This window comes from Camelina sativa, chromosome 11 (genome assembly GCF_000633955.1).
Source record: "Camelina sativa cultivar DH55 chromosome 11, Cs, whole genome shotgun sequence".
Taxonomy (NCBI): Eukaryota; Viridiplantae; Streptophyta; class Magnoliopsida; order Brassicales; family Brassicaceae; genus Camelina; species Camelina sativa.
Genome location: NC_025695.1, coordinates 25,211,690 through 25,222,940, shown reverse-complemented (window position 1 = coordinate 25,222,940; position 11,251 = coordinate 25,211,690). Strand labels below are relative to the sequence as shown.

Genomic DNA, 11,251 nt, shown 5'->3' with positions numbered 1-11,251 from the left:
AAGCTATGGCCGATGGAGAAGGAAACTGGACACGGGACCTTGAATTACGCTTTGAACTGGGCGTGGAACGATGTCGTCAAGGGTAACAACTTAAAAGCCGGGGACAAGATCAGTCTTTGGACTTTCAGGTGCCGTGGAGTACTCTGCTTTGCTCTTGAGACATACTAAGCTTCTTCCTTAATTTGGTGTCTGATAATGTTTGATTTGTCTCTTGACACGATTTAACTTGATTGATCTAGTTTTTTTCTTCTGCACAGCCATTGAACTTGGGGTTTTGGTCTAATAATAGCTTCTAGGAAGTGCTACATTAAGGGTTTTTATTATGGTTTTGTTCATCTCTTCTAATATTAGTAGTAACTTGTCTATCCCTGGTGTTGTTTCAGATATTTTCTTTGGTTTGAATTGAATATTTTCTTATAAATATTGTTTCTTGTTTTGTCTACTTTAGTTATTATAGCACTGTTCAAATACTTTTGTGATGGAAATGCTCCAATCCTCCAAAATGCTCAACATAATATACAGAGTAAAACGATAAGATTATGACAACAAGTTTCGATTTCATTGAAAGTATAATAGAAGATTCAATCTCACTGTTGAAACTTGTGTGCTGCAAATGATTATTTGGACTGCTCTCAAGAAAGTTTGGCAACATTTACTAAATCAGTCATTAGACTTCACATGGAACCGCTTCATGTACGGGAACTGGGGCAGCGGTTCATGTTTAAAATGTTGACAGATGGATCTGAAGCAAAAAAGGAAACAGAAATATCCAACGTAGTGGTCAAACGTAACAACTTGACAAACCGATGGATCAGTCTTTGTGCTTTCAGGTGTCGTGGAGTCCTCTGTTTTGTCCTTGAGACATAGTAGCTCTTCACTTGTTCGCAAGCTATTCAGGAGATTCTTGAGGTTTTCTGTATAGTTGTAACTTCTTGGAAGTGTTACTACGAATGTGACTGTGGTTCTCTCCTCTATTATTAGTAACTTGTCTGTCTGTCTCCTCTGTTGTCTTAGATCTTTAACAATTTGTTACAAATATAGTTTCTTGCTGTCTACTTTAGTTGTTGCATTGATCAAATACTTTGATTTCTTGTAATATGATCTCAAAGTTGTGACGAAAATAATCCAATCTCTTGAAATGCTCGATAAAACAAATTACCTGGGTTGCTGTCGACTACTCAGTGAGAATCTGATTTAAAACTGTACTTGGAACCAAAAAATCGACTGATATGAAAATTGCAGTATCAGAAGAAGAAAAACAAGTTTTCATTTCATTAGGAGAATAGGAAATTTTGAGGAACCTAAAGGAAGAATCAATTGCAAGTAGTTTTCAAATTGTTTACCAAACAAACAAACAACAATAAAACTGTGTCCTTATAAGAATCCTGAGCTATCCCTCACTCAGATTATCACATGAAAGTTTCTACTTTTTATAAAATAAAGTGACTTCCTCTTCTTCGGGTTTACTCTGCGCCATCAGGCTTTGATGCTGCCTCCTTGATCTCATCTCCTGCTTCGTCCTAATGACCAGAAAGAAACAATCATGTCAAATTACAGAACAAAGAAGCTCTTGATAACTATATCACCATCTAAAGATCCCAAGTTGAAGTTGGTTTAAGGAGATCAAATGTATATTGTGTTGATGCTTACTGTCATATCTGAAGTCCAGAGAGTGAGATTGTCTCTAAGAAGCTGCATAATCAGTGTACTGTCCTTGTATGATTCCTCACCCAATGTGTCCAACTCAGCAATAGCATCATCAAATGCCTGCAAAGATCCAAAAGGACTCATTCATTGAGACGACAGTTAACAATTTCACACGAAGTAAGAAATGAATGGTGTACACAAACCTGCTTTGCGAGGCTGCAAGCACGATCAGGCGAGTTTAGGATTTCATAGTAAAACACTGAGAAGTTGAGGGCAAGACCAAGCCTTATTGGGTGAGTGGGAGCTAACTCAGCAGTGGCAATGTCCTGGATTGTCACAGAGAATATAACAACAAGAACAAAATCAATTATAGCCACACAAGACATAACAGTCAAATATGTTGTAATGATGAAGTAAAGAAACACTTACGGAAGCAGACTTGTAAGCAACCAAAGTGCTTTCAGCAGCCTCTTTCCTCTCAGCACCAGCCTTAAACTCAGCAAGATACCTGTGATAATCTCCCTTCATTTTAAGGTAAAACACTTTGGATTCAGCTGGTGAAGCAGATGGGATAAGATGAGCTTCAAGAACATTCAAAATCCCATCACAGATTTTGCTAAGCTCAGTTTCAATCTTTCCCCTGTAATCCTTGATAATAGCGACATGGTCTTCGTTCCCTTTGCTCTCTTCTTTCTGCTCAATCGAAGAAATGATTCTCCACGAAGCTCTCCTTGCTCCAATCACGTTCTTGTAAGCAACAGAGAGAAGGTTCCTCTCTTCAACAGAGAGTTCCTCAACATCAACGGTTTTCGCAACTTTCTCCATGAATTCAACCATTTCTTCATAACGTTCAGCTTGTTCAGCTAGTTTCGCCATGTAAACATTCTCCTCCCTTGATGATTCAGTCGACATCTTCGATTTAACAATCTAGAACAAAATCCTACAAAAACAGAAACAACTGAATCAAAACCAAAACTCAAATTAAAATCTCAACACTCATTTACTTAACCAAGTTCATCACGGATTAAAAACCAAGAAGTAAATCCAACAAAGCAGAAACAACTAATATCACATACTCATCCACTTAATCAACCTCTTCACAGATTAAGACTACAGAGAAAATTCACATATACACATTCATCCACTTAATCAAGTTCTTCACGGATTTAACAACATAAAGCAAATTCTAAAGGCATAACAAATTGAATCAAACCAGAACCCCAAATTAACATCTACACACTCATCTACTTAATCACGTTCTTCACAGATTCAAGAACACACTCAAACTCACACTAAATGTTCATAGATAACGAATCTAGATCAAATCCTTCAACGCAAAAACAATTGAATATAAAAAAAACGAGAACCAGAATTAAGATCTACAGATTACGAATCTAAAGCAGAAACTACTGAATCAAAACCAAATCCCCAAATCAACATCAAACACACCAATCGGAATGAGAAGACACTCGTGTACTCTCACTGAATCAGTGATAAGAAACAGCGAAAACTTAACGAATCGGATCAGATCGATCTACAGAATCATCAGATCTACACAAGAACGAACGAAGATTAGAGAGAAAGAGAGAGAGAGAGAGCTAACCTTTTTTTTGGTTGGTTAGAAGATCTGATTCGAATTGCTACAAGTGGTTTGAAAAAAATGGGAATAAGAAGAGAAATGAATCGAAAATGGAATAAATAAATAAAACTGTTTTCGAGGCGTAGAGTTAAGAGCTTCCACTGAAAGGCTGACAAGTGTCGGATGCTGAAGATGACTGATTCATTGAATCTGACACGTGTTTAGCCACGCTAGTGGGGTTATAAGATCTGTGTTTTATTGAACTCTGATTTTATATAAATGGGCCAATGGGCCAATGGGTTTAATCGGTTACTATTTCGAAACACTAACGACTACTTTTTTTACTCTCGCTTTAGTTACAAATTTGGATACCGTCAGACCATCTTTACTGGAGATGAGTACTCTCAGTGTTGAGCCCCAAAATTCTATTAAAAAACCCATTTCCGAATCCAAAAATAAGAGCATCGTTGCTTTACTGGAGATGAGTACTCTCAGAGTAACGCGACGTGGCGGATCCCCATTGGTACGTTCATAAATATAATCTTTTTTTTTTTTTTTTCATTTCTCTTTCATTCTTCCCCCGACTCTCTCTCTTCTCTCTCGTTCGGAAAGGCGATGGAAGAGACGATGTTCGTCACCTCCTCTCTTCTCTTCCTCCTCCACGTATCAAGCGCCGTCGTTCGGTTCCAGATGATCCTGACTTGGAATCGGAGCTCGATCACGAGCGTTACCTTGATTTACCGGCGGAATCTCCATCTCCGTCGGATGATGAGAACGGTAAGGATGAGGAACTTCGTAGATATCTGGATTATGTTTGCCTTATTTCGAGATTTGTTATTAAATCCGTTGAATTTTCAGGCTAAATCTGGAGGATTGATGGTCACCCAGCCAAATTGTAAGTCTAGTTTTGTAATTTATATAATCAAGCGGCTCATGAAAACAATATTTACCCTTCTGCGGAAATTTGAGTCTGTTTAATCAATTATTGTTGATATACCATCTGTAAGTCCTTGTAGCTTCTAAATCTCTGCTAACTATTGCTCACTTTCAGACATTACCTTGTTTCTTCACTGATTTGTTAGAAGTGATATTTTATGACCGCAGGGAACAAGCTCGATCATGAGATATTTCCAACGTCAATCTACTGTTCTTTCTCGTTCAGCGGATGGTTGTGTTCAAGATCATGTGGTGACTCTTTCAAGTACGCCAAAGTTTTTGTGTTTAATTTCAGAACTCTCTATTTCTCTATTGATTCTGGTAATTTAAAGTCGTGATTTTTCCTGCAACTGGTGCAGCTAGTGAAGGTTGTTCAGAACAGATATCAACAGAAACCCAAGCAGTAATACCTGAGGAAGACACCGGTGTGTCTTATACTTTGCCTAATTTTGAAACTCCAGATAAAGACGTCGATTTAGTCGCTGTAAAGGTATCAGCTCTTAGTTCTCATTACTCTAAAGCATATAATAAGCCTTTATTAGAAGTGTGATCTAGCAAAGAGGCTAAACATATTTAGGCTCACTTACTTTCTCAGTTTCAACTTTCAAAGGAATAGAAATGTGATGAGATTCTTTTGCAATTATAACTGGTAAAGAAGTTATTGGTTAGGAGGAGGGTCTGTAGTATTTGAATGACTCGAGAGCTTGGTATATGTGAGTACATGGGACCATTCGGGAGTACATGGTATATCATTACAGATGGTATATCAACAATATTTGAGTCTGTTTAATCAATCTGTGTGTGAAGTCTGATTGGACAGATGGTATATCAACAATATTTGAGTCTATTTAATCAATCTGTGTGTGAAGTCTGATTGGGGGGTCTTTCTCCATCAATCCTCCTGTTTTGAAATAATATCTTTGTGTTTGACCTTTGTTTCAATGCAGAGGAAGCTACCGTCGCCTGAATTTATGGTTGAAGTTATTCTTGCTGATATAAATGCAACAATCCCTAGTTCTGAAACAGCATCCAGAACACCGGAAGAAACTCCAGCAGCTAATTCTGCCCCCGTAGACGGCTCTGCATAAAGCTCAACTTCGAAGCTTGTGCCTTCTCGACACAAGCAAAAGAGAAACTTGAAGCTTCGGGATGTTTTAGAGTAATGAGAACTAAGTTTAAAGAACATACAAAACTTATTGGGTCTGTTTTTTTTGGTATCGCAGTACTACAGTCTTCAGTCACTCGCAGACTGTTGTAGTATGCGGAAACTGCCAGACAATTCTGTGCCAGCCTATAGGAGGAAAGGAGAAGCTCACTGAAGGATGCTCTTTCAGGAGAAAGGGAGATTGATTCGAGCAATCCCCAAATCAAATCAAAAGCCTTGTTACTTTTTTTTTTGTTGTTGTTATGAATGCTTGTTGGGATTTTTATCTAGTTACTACTACTATTGATGTCTGGATTTTATAAAAAGTTTTGGATTTTTAAGTTAATTGTTTGAAGAATTACTACTTTTGCATTCTGCATTCCGAATTTTGTTTAATAAGTTTAATATTTCAAATTTTGTAAAATATGTGAACTATTTTGAATTTGTAAAATATGCTCAATATTCCAAAGTTCGTAAAATATGTTTAAGATTCCAAAGTTTTATGTAATATAAAATTTTTAATAATTGTTTTGTCATTTTAGATTATTAAAATTTGATAATTACTAAACATAAATTAAAAAATTATTATTTAAGAGATCGAGCAACTTTCTGTGGGTTCTCTAGTAAAGGAATGATTTTGCAAAAATACTCTTATGGTTGTTTTGCTTAACTTAATATTAATTATATGATTAATTAATTTGAGAGTAACTTAGGAGAGATACTCCACTAATGATGCTCTCATCGTTCTTGTTGTCTTCTTGACGTTATTCCCACTTGAAGTCTTGAACCATTATGTTAACTCTTGACAAAGAAATATTTTGTAGTACACTAGCTAAAATTCTGGTAAACAGTAAACATTGAACTCTACATAGAATTCCAGAAGTTTTTTTTTAAAAAAATATCTAATATATATTTACCGAATACAAAAAAATCATCGTAACACAGTGGCTAAATTTTTATTTAAAAACTTTTGCGTATTTTTTGTTATCTTGTTTTGTAAGTAAAATCAAAATTGATGTATATAACTAATATAGATTCCTTTTTTTTTTAAAACAATCCGTTTGTAGTACATTGACTAAATTTCTCTTTGGAAACTATGAAATTCCGAGTTCAAATCTCGAAAGCTTGAAACTTTTGTTTTTTTTTCTTGTTATTTTGTTTTATAAAGGAAATCATAGTTGATGTATACATCTAATATGTATTCATTGTTTAACAAACAATTCTTTGTAGCACATTGGCTGAATTCTCTTAGAAGACCAAATTTCCGAGTTCAAATATTGGAAGTTGTTCTTTTGTTTCAGAAAAGAAATTAAATTGATGTATATATGTAATATATATATTATTTGTTTAACAAACAATTCGTTGTAGCACATTGACTAAATTTATCTTATTATGAGATTTTGCGTTCAAATCCTAGAAGTTGTTCTTTTGTTTCATAAAGGAAAACAAACAATCCGTTGTAGCACATTTAACTCCCGGCACCGGAAAACTTTTGCTTCTTTTTTATTATTTTATTTATAAAGGAAATCAAAATTGAAGTATATATCTAATATATATTCATTGGCTAACAAACAATCTAATGTTGCACACTGGCTAAATTCTATTTTGCTTAATTTTTGGTCTTTTGTTTTATAAAGAAAATTAAATTCGTGTATATATGTAATATATATATATATATATTTATAGATATATTCATTGTTTAATAACCAATCCGCTGTAGCACATTGTTTAAATTCTCTTTGAAGACTAAAATTCTGGGTTCAAATCTTGGTATAAAAAGTCTTTTGCATAATTTTTGTTCTTGAAATTTAAATTGATGTATATGTTGTATGTAATATATATTTATTGTTTACCAAATAATCCATTGTAGCACATTAGCTATATTCTTTTTGAAGACAAAAACTCCAGGTTTAAATCTCGGCAGAAACAAAAATTTTGGATTGAAATCCTTGCAGTGAAAATATTTTACTTAATTTTTGTTCTTTAGTTTCATAACAAAAATTAAATAGATGTATACATCTAACATTTATTCATTGTTTAACAAATAATTTTCTGTAGCACATTGACTAAATTACTCTTTGAAAATAATACTTCCAAGTTCAAATCTCGACAGCAAATTTTTTTTTTTGTTAAAGTTTTTGTTCTTTTGGTTTAGAAAGGAATTAAACTGATGTATATATTTAATATATTTTCATTTTTTAACAAATAATCTCTTGTAACACATTGGCAAAATTTTGCTTTGTATACTAAAACTTTGGGTTCAAATTCCGGTAATGGAAATCTTTTGCTTAATTTTTGTTCTTTTTCAAAAAGGAAATAAAAACTGATGAATATATCTAATATATATTTATTGTTTTACAAACAATTCGCTGTAGTGCACTGGCGGCCAAATTTCTCTTTGAAGAATAAAATTCTAGGTTCAATTCCCGGCAGCGAAAAGATTTTGCTTAATTTTTGTTTTTTTTTGTTTCATAAAGGAAACTTATTTGATGAATATATGTAGTATAGATTTATTGTTTATAAACAATCCACTGTAGCACATTGACTAAATTCTCTTTGAAGACTAAAATTTTGGGTTCAAATCCTCAAAGTTGTTCTTTAGTTTCATAAAGGAAATTAAATTGATGTATATGTGTAATATATATTATTTGTTTAACAAACAATTCGTTGTAGCATATTCGTTAAATTCCTCTTTGGAAACTATAAAATTTCGGGTTCAAATCTTGGCAGCTGAAATCTTTTGATTCTTTTTGTTTCTTTTGTTTGATCAAGGAAATCACAATTAATGTATATATTTAATATATATTCATAGTTTAAAAAAAAAATTCTCTGTAGCACATTGGTTTAATTCTCTTTGAAGAATAAATTTCTGGGTTCAAATCGTGTAAGTTGTTCTTTTTGTTCATAAAGGAATTCAAATTGATGTATATATGGAATATATATTTGTTGTTTAACAAACAATCCACTGTAGCACATTGGTTAAATTCTTTAGAAACTATGAAATTTCGGGTTCAAATCTTGACAATGGAAAACTTTTGCTTTTTATTTTGTTATTTTGTTTTGTAAAGGAAATCACAATTGATGTTTATATCTAATGTATATTTATTGTTTAACAAACAATCTTTTGTAACACAATGACTAAATTCTATTTGAAGACTAAATTGCCAGGGCTAAATTCTATTTGAAGTCTAAATTTCTGGGTTCAAATCTTGTAAGTTGTTCTTTTGGTACATAAAGGAAATTAAAATGATGTATATGGATAATATTTTTTTTTTGTTTAACAAACAATTCATTGTAGCACATTGACTAAATTTCTCTTTGATAACTATCTAACTCTGGTTTCAAATTCTTGTAGTGGAAAACTTTTGTTTATTTTTTATTTTTTTTGTTTTATAAAGGAAATCACAACGATATATATATATATATATATATATCTGATATTTATTTATTGTTTAACAAGCAATCCACTGTAGCACATTGACTAAATTCTCTTTGACAAAAAAAAATTTGGGTTCAAATCTTGGAAATTGTTCTTTAGTTTCATAAAAGAAATTAAATTGATGTAAATGTGTCATATATATTCTTTGTTTAACATTTTGATTGTTTGTTTGTTCTGGACTTCACAGCTGGTCAACTGATTTGAATTATCTCCCATGGGCTCTTCCTCAAGAGAACAAAAGAAGAATGTCTCCCTCTTTTAACCGGATCTCACCTACTCCCTTATACTAAAAGTGGTAATACCCTTTGGTCCATAGATACCAATGGTGTTCTCCGGCGATGTTTTTCCATTTGCCGGTGACTTTTCTTCCTCCTTCAACGACTTACCATCCCCTGCTTTCTTACCTGCCTTCCATATGGATGTTGATTTGCCCCAAACCGGCTTTCTCTCCCCTCTCTCGCTGTAAGTCCTTTTTCACTTCCTCAAATATGTGTAACCCTGTACAACCCTGTGTAAACCTTTTAGAACTGTTGAAACCCCATCACCTTTTACCTTGCTACCACGAATCTACCTTGCTATATCTTAACCATAGAGAAAAAAATACCTTACCATCAGAAAGCCAAAGGTCTGGAAAGAGGCTACTCGCCACCTTCCCGCAAGCGAATCCGAGCTCCTGAACTAGATACCTCAAAATTGATAAGAGCTAACTCTCTAACACTTATTGGAAGACTAACAAACCCTTTTGCCCAGAGACTATGGTCCCATTCCCTTTTCCTTTCTAACAGATGGAACCTCCAAGGCAAAGCAACTGGGGCTGATCTAGGAAGAGGCTGCTTCCTTTTAGCTTCAAATTCAAAGAGGATATGCAAAAAGTTCTCGACAACAGACCTTATCACTACGACCACTGGATCATCCTTCAAAAGTGGGAACCTATTATCTCAGATTCCTTCCCCTCCATGCTCCCTTTATGGGTGGAAGTCCAAGATCTCTCGAAACACTACTAGCTATCTGAAATGTTAAAAACAATCGCTGAGGAGATCGGTGATTTCTTGGACCTGGAGATTACTTCTTCATCTGCAAAGATAAGAGTGCGCATAAATGGTCTACAACCCCTTACCAAAGAACCTGTAGTAGATTTCCCTGATGGGACTGAATCTCTAGTCACTCTTGACTACAAAAACCTAAAGAACCATTGCCTCCACTGTCAACGCTTATCCCATGATATTAAAACCTATCCATGTATATTAAAAAAGAAGGAAACTTTGGCTGCTTCACGCCCGAGAGATATATCCGTTTCAAGAGCTTCCTTTACAAGCCATGGTACGGAAACACAAGGACGATCCTGCAACTATTACCTCTCATGACAACTTTGTAGCCCCAAAAACACACTCAAAAAGTCCTGCTAATTCGGTGTACTCTGAGGAAGCTACAAATAAACAAAAGAGAGATTGTGTAGAAAGAGATGGGAGGACTTATCCTGCAATCTCTAGGAGACCTCTCAATCAGGCAGCCTCTAGACACCACCATTCTCGTTCCTTCAATTCCCAAAGGAGAGCTGATAGCTGCGACTACTCTTATGGCAGGTCCTAACATCACTCTGAAAGACCACCTTTGCGGAATCTCCAGTGGAGAGAAAAGATTCCCCCTAGTGCAGGGTCTCACCAGGAAGCTTCAAACGTTTAGAAGACCACCTTTGGAGAGAAACTTGGAGAATCCTGATCCACAGACTCCCACCCCCCCCACCCCGTAGGGTCCTTAACCTAAATGGAGCCAAAAGCCAAACAAGGCAACACTCAAGCTAGACCAAGTGGAAGTAAGCAACTACCTGGTAAAGCCACAATCCGAATCTCTGAACCATCCAATGGAGCAGGTTCCTTGAAATCTGGCAACTCTGATCTGCCAAAGTTTCCAATGATCCCTGCAATCAAGAAGAAAAAGATGGATTTTCAGAATCCATTAACCAATCTTCCTCAAGGATATTAAGCTGGAACTGTTGTGGGCTAAGGAACTCCATAATAGTCCAGAGACTTAGGGAAATCCGTAAAAGATCTTCCATGACCTTCTTTTCCTCATGGAGACAAAGAAATCATCTGAAAATGTTCTTTAGACCTTGCAATGGATTGATTATACTGCCCACCACCTGGTTTCCCCTCACTCCCCAACAGTAGGAAGGTTGGCACTTTTCTGGAAAGGAAATATTGAGATGGACATTATCACATCAAACCAACATTTTATTGACACCCAAATCAAAGAAAAAAAAAACAGATTCTTCCATGCAACCTTTTTGCATGGTGAGCCGGAGAGATCTAAAAGAGTAGGTTTGGAATTTACTCCAAGATCACGCTTCTTCCAGATCAGGGCCATGGTTTGTCACCGGAGACTTTAATGATATCATTTGCAGTTATGAGAAAATCGGAGGTCCAACACGACATGAAGGTTCTTTCTCCGATTTACGCTCTTTCATGTAATCCTATGATCTTTATGACCTGAAACATACTGGGAATAT

The 11,251-nt window shown here is 35.1% G+C and overlaps 2 protein-coding genes across 2 annotated transcripts; one reads left to right on the top strand and one right to left on the bottom strand.

The window, feature by feature from the left end:
* On the bottom strand, nt 1,297-3,320 carry LOC104724209 (14-3-3-like protein GF14 psi). The gene is made up of 5 exons (XM_019233246.1): nt 3,252-3,320; nt 2,077-2,589; nt 1,851-1,973; nt 1,651-1,767; nt 1,297-1,520 (listed from the first exon to the last, which is right to left on the bottom strand). Exons 2-5 carry the CDS (start codon nt 2,557-2,559, stop codon nt 1,464-1,466), a joined length of 780 nt encoding a protein of 259 aa, XP_019088791.1. The 5' UTR covers nt 2,560-2,589; nt 3,252-3,320; the 3' UTR covers nt 1,297-1,463.
* On the top strand, nt 3,851-5,667 carry LOC104724207 (DNA polymerase eta-like; the record flags this gene model as incomplete). The annotated part of the gene is given in 4 exon segments (XM_010442655.2): nt 3,851-4,003; nt 4,085-4,427; nt 4,522-4,652; nt 5,110-5,667. Coding segments are annotated over 3 exon segments (354 nt in total). The 3' UTR covers nt 5,251-5,667.